Genomic DNA, 25,454 nt, shown 5'->3' on the forward strand with positions numbered 1-25,454 from the left:
TGTACCTAAAATCCTTTACACTCGATTTTTATTTATGTATTATTATTACTAACGTTTTATTTATTTATTATAAATAGCATTTATCATAGTGAGTTTGACATTATAAACCAAAACGATCCGCACTCGGCTCCAGTGAATCATGATGAATACTGTAAAAGTGTTTTGATTTTTCAATTACATTTTTTAAATTAAAAAAGCTATAAGTAAGTAGACAGAGGTAAAGCTTACATACTTCAGCCAATCACCTTCCTGCAGATTAATTTGGATGACATCACCAGTGTTCATGCTGCTTGCAGTTGCCCAGGTTTTCTTATCACTGAAGCAGTCATTTCCTAGAGCACAATATACCTGAAAAAAAATAATAAATATAGTCTTTATTACACAAAATAATTCAACATGCTTAAGGTAAATATTAATGTATGTTTTTAATTATTTGAATCCCTTTTAGCAAGAAAGCTCACATGTCACAATTCCTTGAGCATTTGAACATTTTTAGAATGAAATAAAATCTATTACTGCACTCGATTGGCACGCTTTAGTTTTCTTACGGTTACTCAGGAAACACGCTGAGGCTTACAGCTTATAATTCAAAGTTCGATCCCAGCGGCGGACACAACGCAGATAGTCTATTCGTGTCTTTGCAATGAAACACACACACTCACACCATCATAAAATTATCGGTGTACTTGACGAAAATCTTAATTCTGAATTGTATGAGTAATAACAATGGGCACATTGTTAAAACATGATAGTGTTTCAATGCTGTTCTGTATGAGCTTAAATTAAAACATTGTTAATTTAATTTGTGTAGTTCTCTTATCCAGCAGATGATGAGCTAATATCCTGGTTTTGTAAACATACATTTCGTAAGTTACACAAAAAACTAAAGGAATACAGTTCCTAATAAATGCTGTAAACTACAGAAATTAAAATGAAATATTCTGATGTATATACTAAACATTACGTAATTTTAACTGGTTTTTATGGATTATTTGCTATTAATCACGGCGCTCCTTGTTGGCAGAGTTTACTGAGTTATTCTCGTTCTGGTAGAGTTTACGTTTTCGGAAATAGAACATTTGTTGATTAAATATGTTTAAAGAATCAAATGTATTTTAATTAGATATATATGCATATGTTTCATGTTTTCTATGTGTTTATGTTGTTGGTGGATTCTTTACATTATCTATTAATTATGTACACTCTATACATACTGTTACACAAACTATGCAAGCATTATTACTTATTTACAGTTACGCTTGAACACAAGGCCTAACATTTCTTGAACCATTTGTGTGTGCTTGTTGTTAACTGCCATGGTAATTACTTCAATCGAAGACTTACAAGTTCTACACTATCTTCAATTAAGCCGTATGCGTGTTAGATATTGTTTCTCCGTGAAAGAGTAACAAAAGGAGCAAGCCACGCCATGTTTTATAAAAAAAACACGTATAATAACACAGAAAGAGAATTTATGTACAAGATTATAACACTCTTTAACATATTTTTATGCGCAGACATTCTATCTCAGAAATTCCAAGCACTTGATGCTTCCCGTAACAGTAGCATTAACTTTTTTTTCTTTGTAACAATACCTGAATTCAATGGCATTCGTGCCACAAAAGCCTATTTAGTAGCCATCACTATTGCTTTTATTCCTTTTTTTCTGAAACCTGTTTTTAAACTCAAGTTATTTTCGGCTTTGAATAATATTTACCATGAAATATGTACTATTTTATACGGGAAATCTGGAAAAGATATATGACATCCTAAACAGATAAATTAACTGTTAAAATAAATAATGTCGCGTTATTAATTATTACCTAGAAATATTTATAAACTATTTGAAATGAAATAGATACTAAATATAGTTCACATTTTTAATCTGATTCATAGCCTAACAGTTGTTGCTCATGAAAACTGATGATATGCAGAGTCTAGACCACTATTATATGTCATATCATAACCGTCTTCAGGAGCCCTGATAATGATCGACAATAAGCAACGTTTTCACATGCAGATATAAAAACAAATAATAATAAAAACTGTGATTATTATGCAGAAGGATTACATATGAAAGTAATAAAACATATATACAAATATAAAAAAAACCTGAATATCAGATTCAAATATTTAATGAAAAGTTTTGTTATGTTCATGGCAAATATAATTAGTGGTCAAGTATGGCCAGGTGGTTAAGACACTCGACTCGTAATCCGAGGGTCGCGGGTTCGAATCTCCGTCACACCAAACATGCTTGCCCTTTCAGCCGTGAGGGCGTTATAATGCTACGATCAATCCCACTATTTGTTGGTAAAAGAGTAGCCCAAGAGTTGGCGGTGGGTGGTGATGTCTAGCTGCCTTCCCTCTAGTGTTCCACTGCTTAATTAGGGACGGCTAGCGCAGGTAGCCCTCGTGTAGCTTTGCGTGAAATTTAAAACCAAACTAAATATAATTAGTCTGTGAACGTGGGTACCAGTTATCCAGAACTAAAATATTTGTAGATCACAACAGACAAACTGTCTACCATTTTATGAATGATCATTTCATAATATATGAGGAGATGATCTATAGATATTAGTTTAATGCAAATAATGTTAACTAAAGTCAAATGTTTTTTTGTTTGTTTTTGTTGTGTTAAATGTAAAGTTACAAAATAAGATACCTGTACTCTGCCCACTAGAAATGTTGGAACCAGAACTTAAACCTACAAACTAACCTCTGAATCATTGGGGGGGGATACTTCTTGTGGTATTACGATGAAAATTTTTATTTTAATATTCAATGAAAATATTCTGTATGATATTGAGCTAAACCAATTAGCTGTTAATAGCCTAAACAATTTCATTATGATAGGTGATTAACTTTTCATAAGATGACATATTCGTGTGGATCTTTTCTTAAAGTGACAAAATATTTCAGTAATTTGTTCCAGAAGATTACACATACATCAGTTAAATTTCAAAGGTTTTTAACGTTATAACCTTTCTAACAGTTTTCTGCAAGCCTATTATTGGGAAAACAAACTGGTCTTTTTTTCATATATGTAACGAGATTTCGACGGTATATTTACCTGAAAAGAAATCGAGATTACAGTAGATACACTTTCGTGAAAACATGTTATTTGTCAACCACTACACGCAATGCTGTAATAGAAAGAGGAAGGATTGGTTAAACGGTAAGGTGAGATTTTCAGGAAAGAAAAACTGAAGAGCGTGAGAAAACATTTATCTGTAGGATTACATAGTTTACCAGGTGCTGAATTAGATGAACATACAACCATTTCTGTCTAAGGCTATTGGTACATATGTAAACATACCAGTATTGTCTCAGAAAAATGTTTTAAATCTTTCAACTAGTTATAGGTTTAACGATAATAGGGACAGTTTTAGCAGAACCATTTCCTGCAAGATGAGTAATTTTCATCTAACCATTTCTCTTCGTTGCAAATTAAGTACTTCGCTACTAGAATATTCTAATTTTATAAAATAAAATAGATGTTTTATTTTTGGTAAGTACTCGCACAGAGCTGAAAGGAGCTATGAAAGTAATTGTAAGTGATATTGTGCATTGGGAAAACTGACATTAAACTCGGTGTCATAGTTACCGACGCTAAATATAATAACAGATGTGACGAAACTATGCACTCTCGCGTGTAAGAAATCAATATTCATGTATTTATCCACTTTGAGGTACAAAATACATAATATAACTGGACCAAAAGTTCGATTAATCTCAACACTCTTTTGCTGTGAAAGGGCAGCAATGAATTGTGTAACTGAAATATTAATTTCCTAGATTGCCTTCAACAAGTAACTGCGTATAAAGATAATTTGTACAATATTCTCTACTACCTAGCTACCTGGACTGATGAGATTTAGCTCACAGTTGTTTGTAGTATGATATTTATTATCCAAAATGAATCAGTGTGTTTCATATTCCATTTTACCAGAGTAAGGGAAAGAACGACTAAACCTGTCTGACAATCTAGATGTGGTCTCCAAGACAATATTTCATCATTAAAACATACAAGTGGGCGTACACAGCTAATTTCAGTTGCTAATGTGTTTTAATTTGTATATATTCGTTATTACATAACCTCAAGAAGAACGTTCATGGCTGCATTTCAGTTTATTACGTCAAAGTATACTTCAGTTGTTAACTTAAGACCGGTCTAAAGTTCTTAACTGATTTGTTTTTTAGTTGTAATTTAAGCTTTATTATTCCTGCAAGAATAAGTATTTCGAGTCTATTTAAGCACTGTAAGTTTTTATGTTACCTAAAGCTTGTAAAATAACTTGTGTTTAAAAGGCACATTGAACCATGTATACACGTGATATCCATCTACTCAAAATTACACTAGTTTGAAATTCACTCACACACAAAACCTTAGAAACCAAAAAATTAAATCGCGAATTTGTTTACAAAACAATTTTTCTTAGACCACTCACTCCTTGTTGTTCTTGTTATAAATAAAATTAAAACATGTATGAACTATAAATTATGTTCATATAATTCTGCGATACATATCCATCTTCGAAATTTAAAACACTACTACAAAACACACACTAAAGTGTGTCTATAAACCTTTTCTTTTATCACCGTTTATACATATTTCTGTTACGGGCATATCGTTAATATACATACAAGCATTTTATTGTATATATATATATATAGATATATACGTTTTCTAGTTTTATTATTTATTTGTTTTGGCGTTATTTTAAACTTTAACGTTGAAGTTAGTAGTTTCTGATTGACATTTAAATTATCTTTATCGTATTTGATGAATTACCACATGTAATATGCATGTAAAGTTTCAACATTTAGGTTTATGAACAGCATTTATCTATCTGTTTAACATAAAAATTAACAAGTTTTGCGAAGTGCCATTCAGCCTGATCTTACTTTGATAGGTAATAGGGTTTTATTCATTATAACATGCTTGGACTATGATTCCAAGGACTAAGAGTTCGCAATCCGTTGACGCAAAATTACGACACGCACTTCGAGTGTGCCGTAAGAGTAACGTCAAATCTCCCTATTAGGTCAGATAAGTTCCAGGATTGGAGGTAAATTAGCTGCCTTCCTTCTTTGTAAAAACCAAAGATGCAGCACTGAACAATACACTACAAGATGACTTCTGTAGGTATTCGAACCCAACATGGTCAGGTGGTTACGACGCTCGACTCGTAATATGAGAGTCTCAGGTTCGGTCAATCTCACTATTCGTTGGTAAAAGAGTAGCCCAAGAGTTTGGCGGTGGGTGGTGTGATGACTAGCTCTCTTCCATCTAGTCTTTGACTGCTGAATTAGGAACAATTACCGTAGATAGCCCTTGAACGTCTTTTCGCAAAATTCAAACCATTAAAACCTATCGATTCTCAAAGTAAAAATGCCATTTGTATTACGTAGAATAAATGTAAGAAGTATGGTATAATGCCCAGTCTGAAACCATCATAGTATAATCCATACGGATTTCTTCATCCTGTATTTTCATTAACATTTGGTTGGTTTTTCGTTTCACAAGTTGTTTCGAGCTTCATTCATGGAGATCTATTGAATTAGCCCTAAATCACCAGTTTCTGGAATTACCTTCTCCCCTGAGTCATTTAGACTCAGTACTGAAAGAGGTTGGTTTGGTTCATGTGGCAAATGTGATTATTTTCTTAATTTAAGCTCAGTCAAATGTCACAATACATAAGAACTATGTGAAACTTTCGCCGCTAGTCTTAAACGTCGAGCTTTTGATTCAGTTTGGACTTTTAATAAGGTTTTGTCAATTTACTTTTGAGGTTTCTTATTTGTTATTATTGGTTTTAAGACAGTTATTTACTTTTTCTGTGAGTAGGCAATTAGAAGACTAACCTCAGTAAATTATGATTTAATCGTCTTATTTCTGTAAGCTTAAAATTTACTCGCTTTCCTGCTTTAATATTATTTAAAGTACTAATGTTTAATAGGTCGATATTTCCTCACAGATTCATGATTTCAGGTTTTAAAATTTATATTACCCATGAGTATTCATTGTTTTTATTTTTTTAATTCTTCGACGATTACGTTTCTTTATTTTACAGCTTGACCAGGCAAGGCTTAGTAGTCAGAAAATTTCGTGGTGTGCTACCTGTTACTGCAAAATCACGCCTTGCACCGTAAGGCCGTGGATGTGTCATTAGCGTGACAGTCAAATCCCACTATTCGATTACAGTAGCCGAAGAGTTGACGGTGAGTACTGTTGATAGCTACCTTTCTTCTACTCCATGAATTCAAAAACAGGTACATATAGCGCAAATTGTTATATAGCTATGTGTGAATACCCATAATAAATATAAAAACAGTACTTTGCATCTTGACACAGATATTGGTAGTGAACATTTTCTTCTAATGAGATTAGATCTTTGTCCTAAAGAGTTAAAAGCTCTAGTTTTAGTCACCCATTGGTCTCCTCCATTTATTACTGTGACAAAACAACAACAATTCCCAACTAGTTGTTTAGAAATAGTTTTGTTATTTTATAACACTACTCGATTAACTGTGAGCAATCAACTGTTATAAAATCATATTTTCTCGATAGATTATTAGATTTTTTTAGATATTTTTCTAATTTATTAGCATCAAGTTTTAATCTTTGTCGAGCTGATTCTTTAAATGTATCCATTAAGCCTTTCATTGTTTACTCTAATTGTAAAAATTATTTATAAACCAAAATATAGTGGAACTTACTGTGAGAGTGATCAAATGTCTATTTTATAGGTAGTTTTAACTTTCTAAACATTAGTTCTCACTCAACTGTATGTGAAGAAAATGTTTTTCTCTATATTTTCTTATTCGTTTTTATAATCATGTAATGAGCGGCTCGTGTCAGAATTAGGTGATATTGTAGGAAAACAAAAAAGTTTTGTTAAATTTTATTTCATTTTAATTATATACACTTCCTGCTTCTACACACATATTCTCAAAACTTATTTCAAATAATAACTACTAATTCCGTTAAAGCTACTATCCAATTGTAATTACAGTTTGTCTCACTTGTTTGCCGTTTAGTGGTAACTTCAGAAAACTGCAACGTCTCTTATACTGACCTAATGGCAAGTTAAGGCCATTTTAAAAGTTAATCCAGAATACTTACAAAACTAATTGTCAATGTTCTAATTTCTTTTTATCTATATATAGCATAACAAGTAATGCTATAGTCTACTGACGCCATATAACAATATCATGTCCTTCCACCTTGTTCTTATCCTACCAGTTAAACAACCAGAATGACGACATCTGACGTTCATTGAAAGTGCAGCTTTCAGATTATCATGTTAAAAGTTCTGCAGTTGTATGTGAGCCTAAAATGTCGTCTCTGTCAATACCACACGACAAGTATTGATAGACAAGAGCAGTGCTTCTCAACTTGGTGAATGGTTCACTCAGGGTTTTGCTTATTTTATGTTATATTTATTCTAGTTATATTTTGATGTATAGTTAAGCCATAATAAATAGTTTCCATCACTTTAACCTTTTGTTTTTTGTTTTTTTTCGAATTAGGGTGATTGAGCTATTGTGCAAAACTCATATGACTGAATGATATTGGGAAAGGTTCAAAATCATTGGTTTAGATGAATAGCAACACTGTTCCAAACTGTTGAAACAATAAAAGTGTAAAAAAAACGTTGTTATATATATGTTTATACAGAAAATTAATACACAACAGTAAAGTAAAAAATATAAAAAGGAAGGACTGGTATTTGAACTCATAAAGCTATTAGAAAATGTCGACCTATTAGGCATCAGAACTTTAAGTAATATTAAATTAAGAAAAATCTTTCTTTGAGCAAAGCTACACGAGAGCTATTTGCGTTAGCCGTCCCTAATTTAGCAGTGTAAGACTAGAGGGAAGGCAGCTAGTCATCACCACCCACCGCCAACTCCTGGGCTACTCTTTTACCAACGAATAGTGGGATTGACCGTCACATTATAACGCCCCCACGGCTGAAAGGGTGAGCATGTTTGGCGCGAAGGAGATGTGAACCCGCGACCCTCAGATTACGAGACGCACGCCTTAACACGCTTGGCCATGCCGGGCCCCTCAAAAGAATAGTGGGTATAAGAACACACACACACACATATATATATATATGTATATGTGAATTTTATTTTCTGAATATGGCTTATAATTGTACAAGTACCCTTCGGCACACCATTTTATATCCCATTTTGTGTTATGTCATATGCAATACACGCTACAGTATCTGTTTAATCTAAGTCACGCAATGTTCATCAGTTTAATCAACAAAACTACAAAGTATAATTGGTTGAGTCGTTAGCGAGTTAGTTCTAAAGAAATTCGATAAAAAAATGTTAGTTTCAGGCAATAGTATTCTCTGGTTAAATTAACAAGACAGTTTTACCATGTCACTTCCAGAAGACATATCAAGATCAAAAGATGCGAAGGAAGGAACGACACATTCTTATACAATTTTTTTTTACTTTTTTTTTCCGTCAACAAAATTAATTTTCCTCAAGATAATTTGTTATAATATCGGTTTCTCAATTTGCAAGAAAGCAAAAGTTGACATGTTTCGTTTGTTTTTGAATTTCACGCAAAGCTACTCGAGCTAGCCGTCCCTAATTTAGCAGGGAAGGCAGCTAGTCATCACCACCCACCGCCAACTCTTGGACTACTCTTTTACCAACGAATAGTAGGATTGACCGTCACATTATAACGCCCCCACGACTGAGACGGCGAGCATGTTTGGTGCGACCGAGATTCGAACCCGCGACCCTCGGATTATAAGTCGAACCCCTCAACTCGCTTGGCCATGGCGGGCCCTGATATGTTTCAAAAATTCATTACAAAAATAAAATTCCCCAAATACTTTTCACTGGAATCAAGCATGTTTTGGGTATATAAATATTATTTATCATACTAACACATGGACAGATCAAACATTATTTAAAAATGAAAATATTTAAATCTCATTTTATACTGTCGTTCATGTCTCACAGTATTTTATACATTCGCTTCATACCTACTAAACGTCTTTTTGGAAATTTAGAAAAGTGAATAAACAGCTTTTCATCCAGTGATATTGTTTAGAAATTATTTTATTTCTAAAAATTGTCGAACCCTTTATTCACCGAGAAACAGTTATACCTATTCTTTTACTTAAGACTCCAACAATTTACTACCGAAATACAATGTGGTTAACCGACAATTTATAGTCACTAAGATAACACTAAAAACAAAGCAGTCCTCTCATCACTTGTTAGGTTTAACGGTAACGAAGTCTTGTGTTATAATAAACCAAATACCTCAACATTTTAATATGATTCTATAAAATGAAATAAGATAAATGACAAACCATTCAATATTTCTTATGGTGCATCAACATTGTAATAACTCTAAGAAAAGTAGCATCACTGTATCTGTTGCCGATTCAACGAACTCCTCGGGAATTTAGATATGAATATAACAAATGAAAAATACTATAAAGACCATTATTTTCTCTGTCATAACACCAGAGATCACTTTATTCATGTGTTACATTTTAAAATCCTGTATTTCTTCATTATCCTATTAAACGTTTCTAAACCTTTACTTTTATAAATTATAAAACAACGTAATAAGCAACAAGCATGAGAAATTTTATCAATTATATATTATTCAAAGTTCCTGCCTAGTTCGCTGTAATGTTCAGCACTTATCACAAAATAAACGACTTCTCAACATAAATGTCTCCATAATATCTATTTTCTACAACGTTTCTGTGTGGCCTTAGTGAATTTACCTTAAATGTTGTATGTGTTCATGTAAGATTGTTTTTCTACTATTTTCAGTAGCGTTTAGAAATATTCTTTGTCATTTATCGTTTGAGATTGAAATTCCACACTAATCTTGCTTAGAAATCTAAGCCTTCCACTAAGATTTTCATGTGCTATTCATTTTCAAAGTACAATACGCCCGGAACGTATACTATTCAACAGTATACGCTGCTGAGTTAAGCTGTAAACAACCACTATCTTTTCCGAAGGCGTGGCTCTGAACTGACAGACAACAGATGAACCTTAATTCTAGGAGTTACACCCTAATAAATAAAAGACCAACAGACAGAACCACGCCCACAGCGGCACTCGTTCATGAACAGAATTTACTATCCTTTTATTTTAATAATATTACTTTGTTAGATCCAATATTAGGCAGGAACCTAATAGAATACTAGTTTCACTCGTCACACAATTTTTTTATTAATTAACTTACAGTTATTAAAATGACTCATCCTGTTTTGTACTAGTTTAAATACGCAGGTATTGTATGGTGCAGCAAGTTATTGATACAATCTTTCTATCGTAGCTAATTACAGTCGTTGAACAATATTAAGAAACATTATTTTGGTGGGTTTCACATACAATTGCTTACGATACATAAAATCGATTGGGGATAGCTTACTCATCTGGTAGCGCACATGAACTTGAACTTTAGACAGCAAAAGTTTAATAAACTAATCAGACGATGTCCATGTAAGCAAATACTGAAACAATATTTTAGTAAACTCTCTTAGCAACATCCAAATATAAGCAAAATCTAGGTAGAAATCAGAATCAGTTTTTAGAGCTTAATTAGTTTCTAACTGAACACGTACGTATGCTCTACTGGTTCTTTCTTTGGTCATTCACCTAGTAAAGTTTAATACTATCTATAATACGAAGAAAAATGATCGAAATTTTAAATAACTGATTCTATGTTACATAAAAAACACGATTTTAGTTGTCTCTTACTCACCATAATAATTATTCATTTATATAGAATTTGGAGAATATGTGGCGTTGACGCTACTTACATATTTTTTTAATTGTTCAGCGAATAAGATGTTTTAAATATTAGAAATAAATATGACGTACAATCTATCAATCGATTTGCCATTTGTCAGAGTTATACTGATTTCAGGAAATTCTACTGCATCAGGGGTCCTGAACAACTTTGAATAAAACCATGAAGACTAGGTTTGTTAGGATGGTGAATTTCTCGTATAGCTTTTAACATCATTTTTCATAAATGTGCCACTTATCCTCAAATTAGGAATATTTGTCCTCTCGCCAAAGTATGGTAAAAGGAATGACGTTATCTTTAGACATCATTCTTGGCTAACGTAGTCACCGGATCTCAATCCAGTTGAGCATCCTAAAGATAAATTTTAATATTCAATGCGAATAGGCTACGATGAAAATAAATAACCTTCTGATAGCTTGTGGTATCTAGTCTGTTTTAATATTAAGATGTTATCGAGGTGAAAGGTGACTCGACTTAGTATGAGGTGTTTTTTTTTTTTAATAAAGTGGCCACCTATGATATCAGACTAAAAGTTAATTTTCTTTACAAACTACAAAACATATTTACTTATTGTATTGGTAAGGTACCTCAAATATTAAATAATTAATGTGAATATATAAAATTGTTAACGTTATCTAATATTTTCCCCATTAAACCGCCTTCTATTTGTCCCTACCCGTTTTTAAATAAAGTAGTTCGAAAACAAAGCGAAAGACGTCACTTAAGATTTGAGTATGGTTGTATTTAGATTCTACGTCACAAGTGATAACTAGTCGTCTTTATGAATAAGCCTTATTCAAATGTCGATTCACCTAGTGACAAGAGAGTCGAAACGTGCGAATTCGAGTACAGTAAGTTAGCTGTGATGCTTATTGTTCATTAATCGTAGAATGTGTGTTATAGATATATGTTGACGTGTCACGATCCTTTGTCCTGGTATGGTTAATTATAAACTATTTAAAATGAAACGCGTACTCTTTCTGTTAAAAATCGATTTCTTGGTAATTGGCCCCCCGTTAGTATAGCGGTATGTCTACGGATTTACACCGCTACAATGAGGGGTTCGATTCCCCTTGGTGGGCTCCGCAGACAGCCCAGTGTGGCTTTGCTGTAAGAAAATACACACATACACACTCTGTTGGTACGGAGAAGATAATAAAATATTAAATGGATTATATATGAAATATTTTAAATAACGTTTTACAGTAGATAAAACTTTTTATCCTTTTAGTAATACAGAGTTTGTATTGGGCATCTTTTGGATGACTCATTTTGTTTCAACTTATCTAAGTTATATCGTCTCTCTACACTAAGAACAAAGCAATGTTTTAATTATTTTTTTACATTATAATTAACTTCAGAAAACAGAGTGCACTTAAATTATACACTTAATTCTTACTGGTAGGCCAATAGTAATCTTAAGCTAATAACGTTAAAATCTGAGACTTTATCCTTGCTGTGAGGACCGTGCATATAGGTATTATATAGGTTTACTCTTAAGTAAACAAAATAAATAAAAATATATTGAAATTTAACAAATTATATTTTTTGCTCAAAACTTAACCCAAACATTTATACTATAGGTTGATGACAGCCAGCATTTTTATATCCTAAATCTTCAGACAAAACCAGTTTGGTTTTGAACCAGTAGCACTCCCAAACTCCTTTTATTTCTGTTGTAGTTAATGTTAGATTGTTCTTAACAGACAATAAAACTTTCGTTTTCATATACTGCACACCATAACTTAGGAGCAACAGAGCTTCTGGCCTACCTTTTATCATGAATGATAAGCAGTTCATAAATAACAAAGTTGCCTGACTTAACATGAATGTTACAACATCATTTATCTGCGAGACATTTGTTGGTCTTTTCTGTTTAATAACCATACATCGTGGCAAAAAAAGAACCCTTTCTTCCTGTCTCTGACGCCTGCGGAAAGGTTTTTTTTTTTTTTTGGAAAAGTCATATACCACAGGCCTGAGAAAAGGAGTGGAGAGACATCTATTTGGGAAATATTTAATTTATTCCTAAGAAAATATAATATGTGTACCATAATTTATAGTAAGTACCAGGTGTACCGTTTTCTCGGGTAAATAACATATGTTCTAATATCTAGTAAGTTAGAAGGAGAACAACTGTCTAAAATATTGTCTGATAAACTTGAAAATATACTTCAACTGTTCGTGATTGTTTTCAGGGTGGGTTTTCCTAGCTTTTTTTATGATAGTTCATATGGTAAATTATATATCTACACACTTTTTGCGCTTATATTACAGTTTAACCTTTTACCTCAAAAACACTGAGGTAAGTTGTCGAGTAAGTGGCTAGAGGGCATTTGATTATGATTTTTTTTTTATTTATAACGTCCACCCGTTTCTGTTAATTAATTCACATCAATGGTAATACACGAACATCCATAAATCTGTATTCAGGATCTTCATAAGGTGATAACTTATGTTTTCTAAGTAACTATTCGTATTCAGATTTTATTAATAGTTAGTTTCATTTCCTTTGTTGATTGTAGTTTTAGTTCCAATATCTGTGATTGAAGTTCTCACTTTTTAACGATAAAGGTACCTAACCGTATGTTAATATACGGCATGAAGCACTTCTAGTCAGTTTCTTAAAGAAGATTGACTCTTTTAATTTACAATTTATTACTTTTAGCGCTGGTTTATTTATTAACTTGCCTAAGGTAAGTTTTAATAATTTATCACTACTGTATATATTTTTTATACACACACACATAAATAATGATCCAACTAGACATATCCCAGTGATTTTGTGTGAACTGAATATAATACACTAAAGAAACAAACGTAAATCGTTGAAATAGAACACCTGGATTGTAACAATGTTAGTTAGGACAGCTGGATTTGAACGAAGTCAATTTTAAGCTTCTACACGTCTTCCAGTTATTATTAAATATTTAAAGTATTTAGTGTATTATATTTTTCCCCATAAAACTCATGGCAGTATCTCTGGTTGGATCATCCTGTGTATATTAATATAATATAACCATAGTAGAGTGAACTAATACTGTGTATATTAATATAATATAACCATAGTAGAGTGAACTAATACTGTGTATATTAATATAATATAACCATAGTAGAGTGAACTAATACTGTGTATATTAATATAATATAACCATAGTAGAGTGAACTAATACTTTCACTTAGGATCTTTTTAGAAAAAAAGAGATCCATTGGATATGTTGTATAGAATCCCATTGATCTCTATAGTTTGAGATCTTTTGTCTATACACCTTTTTGAAAACATAAACATAATCCAGCATGCATAGTATAGTTCCCTTCCTCTGTTTGGTTAGTGGTTGTTCATCTTTTCAGTGAGCTTCACCTATGGATTACACCCATATATAACATTTACAGAACTGTTTGCTGGACATTTAGTAATCCTGTACTTCGGAAATCGAATATAAGTAATGAGTAACTTAAATATCAAAATTAAATTGTCTTACGAACGATCATAACTATTACAGAAACAGAACAGTCTTGCGTTTCTAGCATCTTCAAAAAGTAGAGAAATAAGTAAATTTATTTAGGCTTAACTCTACGTAATTACATTGTACGAGGTTATATAATACTATGTTATGGGTTCTATAACAAAGGGTAACGAAACTCGCATTCAATATGTCCTTTAACCCTACGTGAACTTTACTTGGGTATTTTTACGTCAATTTCATGTGTTTTCATAGAAAATTGTCTTCATCAGTATATACGTCTGCATTATCTCATACCTGTCTTATACCTTCTTCAGAATACCTAATTGATTACTGCTTCGTTTTTCTACTTTGTATGTTATAATAGGTTATGCTGCTTCCATTAAGGGAAATTGAAGTAATTAACTAGACTAGTGGGACGATAAGTCCTTTTGTCGTGGGACAAGATTGATAACGTTAGAACTAACTGTTTAATGACTGCGTAGCCTAGAGGAAAGAGTAGCATGGTAGCTTGCTTGTATTAGGTATTACCATAATAGGAACACACCCGTTAGCACTAATCACGAGGGAAATAGTAATGTTAATTTCGACGGTCGATCCAAGCCGCGTTTCATCTGATACGGAAATTTCAGTTGTTTGTGTATTTTAACTCATGAATGTTGTGCATGTGATGGATGTAACCAGGTTTTCATCCATAATGTCTCTTTACTGAATAATTAGACAGGGTAGTTCTAATCTATACACATTCCTTATATCCAGCAGACAGTTTCCGCACTGAATCTACAGTTATTGGTTATTTATAATATGGGAAAATTTGTTGAATTGACTGTGATCCACACATTTTCCATAAATCCGGCAAGTTAGTTTTGCACTAATTCTAAAAACTTTTATTTAGTATATTAATTATATTTGATTATTATTTTAGCACTGAAGCCTTGATTTTAAGGGGAATTTTTTTTTGTGATTGCATTTTGTCAATAACATAAGTTTCGTTTGCAACAAAACCATATCAAAACTTAAGAACTTTAATAGGAAGTTCAAACAGATATTTTAAAAAGATAGCATTGTCAACTATTAAAATTCAAATATAAAGTGAGACATACTGCTTTGAATACGTTTTTAACGTCAAATACTTAGTTTTGTTTTCATAAGAAGAAAGTTCTGTGTGAGAGTGTTACTTGTTCAATACGATTGTCACGCGTGTGTACAACATTACTTTTTAACGATTTGTGAGACTGATGGCTGTTTTCACCTATGAACCAAAGAAAATCTAAAACAGTCACACACGTATCCCAGAGAAAAACCAGAAAATAACACCGTTCAACAGTGTAACAAAAGTCCGAAAACAGAACAACACTGTTTCATCTATGCCAAGAAAATCTCAAAACAACGCTATCACGTTACATGAATGTAAAATCTAAAAACAACAATAACAAAACTGTCACACATACAAGAAATAACTAATAATAAGACTGTCACTCATTCAATACGGAATGTCCAAAAACAAAAATAACACTGTTACATAACCAGGAAATATCTAAAAACAACACTATCAAACATACGCCAGGAAATATACAAAAATAACACTGTTATATAACCAGGAAATATCTAAAAACAACACTATCAAACATACGCCAGGAAATATACAAAAATAACACTGTTATATAACCAGGAAATATCTAAAAACAACACTATCAAACATACGCCAGGAAATATACAAAAATAACACTGTTATATAACCAGGAAATATCTAAAACAACACTATCAAACATACGCCAGGAAATATACAAAAATAACATTGTTATATAACCAGGAAATATCTAAAAACAACACAATCAAACATACGCCAGGAAATATACAAAAATAATACTCATACACAAACATATGAAAAAAATGTAAAATGGTGAATATCCCTATGGTTACGTTAAGTTCAGAAAATTTGGAAATCTTTCTTTTGAATTCTAAGTCATAATTGACTTATACTGTGTATAAAGTTCACGAATTATAAGTAATTTTTTGTTCTGGTATATAAAGAACGATATTGGCAGCAGCGTGAGTCACGCAAAGTGTGCGGTTGAAATGTTATATTCTTCTCAGTGAAAACTTGTACAAACATAGTATTTGTTACAAGTTATTGTCAGTCTTATTTTTATGCAATATCATGCAAACTACCGAACATACAAACGCAGTTTACCTTTTTAAATACATACTTAAAAAAAACTTCTGTGACTTCTGTTGAAAAAAATATTATTCTTCCACTGAGCACGAAATTGTTTGATCACTTGACAACTTATTTTTGAATATTGTTTCCAGGGGAACGAATGAAGTTCATGTTATTAAATAGAAATGGTATTTGCAAAGATTAGAGCTCCATATCTGTCCTTAAGGGTGTTTTACGTCTCGTGATAGCAGAAAAAGACATTCTGAATTAACTAACACGATACAAAATAAATTCGACTGTGTCTGTATTTTCGTGGGACTAATATAATAGTGTAAAATTGGCTAGTAAGTATATTGTTCTGGTATAAAAGGCCTGCTGTAAATATCAAACACAAGATAAATATGATTTTAAAGAGAATCGTGTGTATAACTAATTGTTGTGTGTTCCTGAGTTCCTTACTCCCCTTCCACGTGTATATACGAATTTCTTCCTTACTCTCATTTCAGCTTAGTGATTTTTGGCCAGGTCTTAGACACGATGTGTCTGAATTTTGTAAAACTTGACACACATATCAGATGGCTGGTAAACCTAGTGTTCCTGTTCCTGTTAATCTCCTTCAGCTAGTTCCTGCATTTAATGAACCATTCAGCAAAGTTATTAATGATTGTGTTGGTCCATTAAGAAAAACTAAATCTGAAAATAAATAGCCATTGACAATTAAGTATTCATCCACCAGATTTCTCAAAGCCATTCCAATTTATAAGTATTACAGCACACAGTCCTTTAAAAACTTTAATCCAATTATGTACCTTAACTGGTCTTCCAAATGAAGTGCGACATGATCATGAAATTTTATGTGTGGTCTTTTTCACCAAGTTTTACACTAAATGGGAGCCAAATAGATCAAGTCTAATGCATATGACCCAGTCTCATGGGGGTCTGGAATAACTTCTCTCTACTTCGAAGACTAAGATTAAAATCCACTGTCATAAGAATGAATGGTATGAGAGCATTTCTTCATTGTTGTTTGCTGTTTATGAGTTGGTACAGCAATCACTTGGTTTCAGCTCATTTGAGTTAATATTTGGTCGAACTATGAGGGGTCCTATGCAGTTGATTAAGGAAACCAAGTTAAGCGAAGAGTCAGAGGAGTTGAAATTGCTATATTATGTTTCCATGTTTAAAGTAAGACTTTAAACTCAGCACAGGGTGAAATGAAAACATGGTATGATAAAAATTTTAATGAACAGTCTTTTAACCAAGGTGATAGTATTTTGTGTTACAACCAATCATAGGACATCCTTTGCAAGCCAAATTTCATTGTCCATATCAGGTGGTAAAAAAATGAATGATTTTGATTTTGTTATAGAAATACCTGATCATCGCAAATCTATTCAGTGGTGTCACATCAATATGCTAAAGCCATACTACAATCATAATGAGCCATCTGTCGTAGCAACTGTCAAAGATGTGGATGAAACCAGTATGATGAATAAAAGTATGGTTACCGAAAATGATATTAAAAACATAAATGTTGTGAAAACTAAAAGTAACTTTGAAATCTTAGAAAATTTGAATACGAAACTGGGACGTTTAAATTCAACTGATAAAGAACAGTTGTCAAATATAAATAGCTGTTCACTGATGATCAGAGTTAGTTAGTTAGTTAGTTAGTTATCACCATTAGATTCCATCTAGGAGCATAGGGCCTCAATCGCTTGCGGATTCTTCACCGTCCCTAATTTAGCAGTGTAAGACTAGAGGGAAGGCAGCTAGTCATCACCACTCACCGCCAACTCTTGGGCTACTCGTTTACCAACGAATAGTGGGATTGACCGTCACATTATAACGCCCCCACGGCTGGGAGGGCGAGCATGTTTGGCGCGAGCCGGGCGCAAACCCACGACCCTCAGATTACGAATCGCACGCCTTACGCGCTAGGCCAATGATGATCAGCGTAAGACATCTAAGTTGTTTCGTGATGTTGGTGTTAGAGATTCCAAGCCTACTCCAAGTAAAACTACTAACTATGTTGTTTCATTATGTTGGTGTTAGAGATTCCAAGCCTACTCCAAGTAAAACTACTAACTATGTTATTTCATGATGTTGGTGTTAGTGATTCTAAGCCTATAAAGTAACATCCGTAGAGAGTGATAACCAATAAAAAATAAAATTGAATACATGATGGAATTTGACATTATACAAACGAGTCAAAGTAGCTAGAGTTCACCTCGTGTTCTTGCGCCCAAACTAGATGGTAGTGTTATATTTTGCACTGACTTCATAAACGTCAATTCTGTGACCACAAATGACCACTTCTCACTTATTTATGTTACTTGTATATACTATTTGTGCTGTTATCGGCCCGGCATGGCCTAGCGCGTAAGGCGTGCGACTCGTAATCCGAGGGTCGCGGGTTCGTGCCCGCGTCGCGCTAAACATGCTCGCCCTCCCAGCCGTGGGGTGTATAATGTGACGGTCAGTCCCACTATTCATTGGTAAAAGAGTAGCCCAAGAGTTGGCGGTGGGTGGTGATGACTAGCTGCCTTCCCTCTAGTCTTACACTGCTAAATTAGGGACGGCTAGCACAGATAGCCCTCGAGTAGCTTTGTGCGAAATTCCCAAACAAACAAACAAACAAAATTGTGCTGTTATCACAATTCAGCATAGTGGTGGGTATTTGTTTGCTGTCTTTCGCTATGATTAGCCAATCACCACTTAGCAATAGCGAAGAGAGGAGAATACTGTCCCTATACATACATGGGCTAGAAATTCAAAGTGTATTAGGTGTGGCAAGAATATCGTATAATATTGTGCTTCCTTATTTGTCATATATGTAAATTTTGATTATTATATTTTAATCAAAAGTCATCCAATACCCGTGTTATTAGTAAGCGAATATCATCACAAACGTCAGCAAATTTCGTAAGTAACATAATGAATGTGTTTAATACCTAAAATTTCGAGTCAGCTTAAACGTAAAATAGCGTGAAGTTAATTTATCGATACTTACACTCGTGTTAACTGGGTTTTATTTTGATATGCGCTACTATTTGCGCGATACTTTGCAGATAAAATATAGAAATTTCGCAAAACCTGATGTAAACTTTGTCCTTAACTTATTTCAGAATAAAAAACATTTTGAGATCAAGGTTAATACAGTTGTTATTATCGCTTCGACAAAAAGTTTCAAATTTTTTTCTCCGACACCACGTAAACGCAAAAGTTTATTTGTTTTGAATTTCGCTCAAAGCTACACGAGGGCTATCGGCGCTAGCCTTTCCTAATTTAGTAGTGTAAGACTAAAGGGAAGGCAGCTAATCATCAACACCCACCGCCAACTCTTGGCCTACTCTTTTATCAAAGAATAGGGAGATTGACCGTCACATTATAACACCACACGGTTGAAAGGGCGAGCATGTTTAGTGTGACAGGGATTCGAACCCCCGACCCTCAGATTACGAGTCGAGCGCCTTAACCATTTGGCCATGCCGGGCCTTAAATGGAAAGCAAAAGTCAAAAATAGGGACTTGGTAAGAATTATCTACTGGTAAGAGAAAAAGGAGTCGGTGGGTTAGCATACCAAATTAGTCATGTGACAACAACATGATACGCAAAGTACCAAGAATAACATATAACAGGTGTGTAGATGTGTGTATGTTAAAGTTCAGGCACTTTCTAATTATTAATATGCCAAGATTAACTACAATAGTTTGCATATCAAGAAGTGTTTTGTTGGCAGTGCAGTCATAGAAACTTTCCTCGACAGAAGGGTAAATGTGTAATAATCACTATAATAACCAAGATGGACTTGGAAGAACAAAGAGTTGCAAAATTTAAAAGTTAAAAAAAGTTAAATTAAAAAGTTAAAAATTAATTCTTAAAACGTGCTGGGTCAGCAGATAGAAAAATGATTTATTTAGAAATGAAATTGAGGGTGAAAACGTTGATGACGTTAAAGTTGTCTAGAAAAACATAAAAGATGTTACACAGAAACACATTTAGAAGAGAAGTGTGCGTGTGTGTATTTTCTTATAGCAAAACCACATCGGGCTATTTGCTGAGTTCACCGGGGAAATCGAATCCCTGATTTTAGGGTTGTAAATCCGTAGACTTACCCCTGTACCAGCGGGGGACTTAGGAGAGAAAATAGTTAGTTATTACAACGTAACTCAGGAAGGAAGGAAAGTACATAGTTATTACAAAGTGACTTACTCAAAAAGTAAAGTAAGGGTTTATCACAATGTAACTCACTCCAGAAGGAAAGTAGGTGGGCACCACAAATTAATTCGGTCAAGAAGAAATGTAGGTGGTAACTACATAGTAACGCATTCAGGATGGAACGTAAGTGCTTATCAACTACCAACTTACGAAATCCGAAATAGCAAGTAATCTTAAAATTCAAGAGAGAAATAGTAGTTTCAGTTTGTAACAAAGGGAAAAAGGAAGAAAAATAGAAAGTGGTTACCATAGTAATAAAATTAAAGGCTAGAAAATGAATTTGTTACATACAAACATAAACAAAAGAAAACGGAAAGGTTTGTTTGTTTGTTTTGGAATTTCGCACAAAGCTACTTGAGGGCTATCTGTGCTAGCCGTCCCTAATTTAGCAGTGTAAGACTAGAGGGAAGGCAGCTAGTCATCACCACCCACCGCCAACTCTTGGGCTACTCTTTTACCAACGAATAGTGGGATTGACCGTCACATTATACGCCCCCACGGCTGGGAGGGCGAGCATGTTTGGCGCGACTCGGGCGCGAACCCGCGACCCTCAGATTACGAAGCGCACGCCTTAACGCGCTAGGCCATGCCAGAAACGGAAAGGACACAGATATTAATATGAGAGAGTGAAAAGTTATTTGGTTATACATCAGACAAGAACAGAAGATAAAGCATGAACTAAGAGAGAAACAAGGTTATGATTTAAAACCGGTTTTGGTAGTACTCGATCCAGAATTTTGTTCAGAAGTGTTTGATAGGGTTCAGTTTAGCAACACACGAATTCCTAGAAGGCGATATGACGCAAAAAGTTTTGCTTAATTTAGGATCCTAAAATGCTTATTTATGAAGTATCGAAAAATCACTTGAATAACGAAATAAAGCATAAACTTCTATCTCTTCTTGACACACAAAGAGTTGATTATAGATACTTACCGCTCCACCAGTTGCATTTTGTCAGACGCACCTAATGAAATACACTATATAAGGATTAGCCAAGGTTTTACACATTGAGTAAATTACAATTCTTTTTACTGTAATTCGAAATACCAGAAAAATATATGGACTGAAATGACAGTCCTAAAATTTACAAAGACATTTCAAAGTGCACAAATAAATTATTAATAATTGATGATAATTATTTCTTTTTACTAACCTCAATCATTGCTTTTATAAAATCATACTGCGCAATGAATTTTCCAAATGAAGAATTCAATAAACTTTTAGAACCCAATTTATATCTGTAATTGTTTGATAAAACTCATGACTGGAAATACCCACTACAGAAGATTAGGAATCACCTTTGACCAATGTGATGATAATTATCTATAGTGATCATTATCTATCAAGTTATGTTTTGTGTCATATGTTATTATATAAAACTGCTTAGAAGATTATTGATAAAAGTTAAAAGTTCCCATAATCATACGTTGTTCATATTTTTGATCATATTTATTATGATTTTGTTACCAAGATGTCTTCGCCACAACCACTTATGCGACAGTGCCATATTCACAGATTTTTTTCTTATTCCGTATTTAAACATGTTTTTGCTACTTTATAGTTTTGTGAAATAAATATAGTTTTGAATTCGTGGAAACATAAAACACGATTTTGGAGCACCCTAATCTCTTTTGTAAAAGTGATTGTATTTTTGACTAAAACCATCAGAAGCTATTATCCACCTCTGTAATTTTCCATCGACCAAACATGGTCATTAACGAACTATCTATGTCAAGAAAACTGCATAAGCTTATTGAAGGCAGGCACCTTATGGTGAAACAATAATTTATTAACTTTATGATCTAAAGGTGAGGTTGATAATTAAAATCCTTCGTGCTTTTTATTATAATGGGCAGTCTCGTGTTTAATGACTCAATGAAATTAGCCAGTACCAGTAACGTTGCACATTACTGTAAAACAATGTGTCAGCTGTGCCTTTTGGGGTTAGGTACTGCTTCAGATAGAATTTCCGTTTCTGTGTCCCTAATCTAAATACTTAAAACAGTCACTTGTTATAATTAGTTTTGTTTCAGTTGTAATATTGTATGAGAGCGTAATAAAGTATAAATTAATTGCTAATAAAGCTTCAGTCATGACTGTTTCTGCATAAGGAAACAGTAAACACGTACAAACAAACGAATACTGGATGTGCCAGAATGGCCCGTTGCCATGCCAACAACAGAGCTTCGTTAGGCAAGCATTACCTAACGAGGGAACGAGAAATGGCTCTGCATAGAAAAAGAGTTTGCAGGAAGTGACGTATGTTGATCTCAGTAGGTTAAAGTGTAACCATGTACAGTGTGTGATTTGCCAATGTTACAGCAGTAACAACTTCTCGTTTTGTTGGTTGGTGATTTTTTCTCATCTTCATCCCATCTACATATGCATTTTATTGTTTTTGTGCTAGGAAGCTACTCAGTATGTACGGCTTTGGTTCCTACACTGTTAGGTGAAAAACTTTAACTTAAAAGCTCGAAACGAAGAGTGAATCAATCATGTTATGCGTGACAGCTTTGATCTACTCGTCTAGGGGTCAACCTCTGTCCACGCTAAACACGAGCCCCTTGCACAAACGCTTTAGAAAATAACTAAAATTGCCGTTACACAACACAGTAAAACAAAATGTAATACTTTTCTAGGTTTTAATTTTATATAACGTCTGTCGAGTTGTCAGTAAACTAAGGCCCCCAGTGGCTCAGCGGTATGTCTGCGGACTTACAACGCTAAAAATCGGGTTTCGATACCCGTGGTGGGCAGAGCACAGATACCCCATTGTATAGCTTTGTGCTTAATTCAAAACAACAACAGTAAACTAAACCATATAAAAGTACGGTGTCACAAGAAAGAAGCAGAGATACAGGCAGTGTTTCCTGTACGAATGTCATTTCTCATGCTTCACACAATCCAGGCCTGTTTTCATTTACGTTACATTACCGATTCTTAGTTTTAACACAATCTTATCGAAACGTGTTTAACATTTAAAGCTGTCACTAAGACTTCTTCAAACAACAAAAATATAAAAAAAAGATATATAAGAACTCGGTTTATCGAAGCCACTTTGAAGCAGCTTAATACTGTTTCCAGTCACGTGCTGTTGAAATGTATATCTTGAAATGGGCAGGAGGCTTCCTTAATAGCATTGATTAGGAACATATCAAACAACTATGGCTCTTCGTACTAACAGGATGTTGTTTGAAAGCATCATGGAATGTTTCACAGTCATTTGACGTTTGCGTATTAATCTGATGGATGCACACCAATAGATCAAGTTCCACTTGTATACACCAGACAGCATCAGACAAACTTTAATTTTTTTATTAGTGGTCTGTCATGGCCAAATGATCAAAATGTTTGACTTCCAATTTGTGGCTCGTTGGCTTAGATAAATTTCTCACCAAACGTATTCGTCCTTTCAGCCGTAGAAGTGTTATAACGTGATGGTCAAACCCACTACTCGTTGGTAGAAGAGTAGTCCAAGAACTGGCGGTAGGTAGTATGACTAGCTGCCTTCCCTTTACTCTTTCACTGCTAAATTAGGAACGGCTAGAGCAGATAGCTTTGCTCGAAATTCCAAACAAGCCATCCTTTCTTGGTGCAGTCTCAGAATCGTTTGGTCTCAGTTTTCTCTTCAGTGTGTACTTTATGATAAGCAAAACATGTGTTACCTGCCAAGTAAGTGGCACAAACTTGCTGATGCTTGCACTCTTTCAGTAGTAAATGACAGGCACTTTCATCATACACAATCTGAGACAAATTAGATCAAACATGTCACCTGAAGTAATATTCACATCATCTGGGTTTATGAGCGACATGTTTTTTGTTCTTATACTTACAACAAAAATAAAGTTACTTTTATATAGAACTGCAAGGTTTTTTACCAACACCAATAATAGTTGTTATGTGTACTCCATGTAGCCTTTGATACATTTTATAAATATAGGGTGTCCGAAAAAGTTTGGAAACAAGCCTGAAAAATCACACCGGGAAAACCATTTAACACAGATATATCCGGTTTCTTGCACGCGCAAGAATAATGTTTAAAGTTTTTGTTTTTTACAAGATGTTACTAACTTGTTATTCCAAGAGGAGAGTGTTCTTCCACATCACCTCTTCAGCGTCCGTAACAAACATGATGAAACATTTCCAATTCACCTAAGGATGTTTTTATGAGGTTTCGTAAAGGACACTGTTTAAGCTAAGTGTGAATTACATCAACGAATTTAAAATGTCTTCATAAAGGTCACTCCTACAATGTTAAAAAAAGTTGGGTAATAGAATAGCAACAGAGTGTACATTTTCCGTATAACTCATTGTACTCATGTTGGACCATAATGACCGTATGCTGTAAAAGAAACTAAACATTATTCTTGCATGTCTTTATGTCAAACTATTTTTTGGTTACCATTTAAAATAACACAAGTTTGATAGATATCAGATGTGCTTTTTCCGTAACAATGCGTATATGTTCAAACACTGTTAAAAATGTGAATTCCTTGAATGGTAACACTGACGTATTGGAATAAGTTTGTTGGTTTTTGAATTTCGCGCAAAGCTACACGAGGGCTATCTGCGCTAGCCATCCATAATTTAGTAGTAAAAGACTAGTAGAAGGAAGGTAGCTAGTCATCACCACCCACCGTCAACTCTGGGGCTACACGTTTACCAACGAATTGTGGGAGTCACCATCACACTAGTGCTCCCACGGCTGAAAGGGCAAGCATATTTGTTGGGACGGGGATTCAAACCCGCGAGCCGCAGATTGCAAATTGTGCGCCCTAACCATTTGGCC

General features: G+C 33.9%; 1 protein-coding gene across 4 annotated transcripts in view; it reads right to left on the minus strand.

The window, feature by feature from the left end:
- Window positions 1–25,454, minus strand: part of LOC143237901 (uncharacterized) — a 94,839-nt gene that overhangs the window by 36,462 nt on the left and 32,923 nt on the right. For all 4 annotated transcript variants that reach the window (XM_076477620.1, XM_076477619.1, XM_076477622.1 and 1 more), the window contains one exon: window positions 233–348. In XM_076477620.1, the coding sequence (XP_076333735.1) occupies window positions 233–348 (116 nt within the window). The remainder of the gene's footprint in view (window positions 1–232; window positions 349–25,454) is intronic.

Source organism: Tachypleus tridentatus, chromosome 13 (assembly GCF_004210375.1).
Source record: "Tachypleus tridentatus isolate NWPU-2018 chromosome 13, ASM421037v1, whole genome shotgun sequence".
Taxonomy (NCBI): domain Eukaryota; kingdom Metazoa; phylum Arthropoda; class Merostomata; order Xiphosura; family Limulidae; genus Tachypleus; species Tachypleus tridentatus.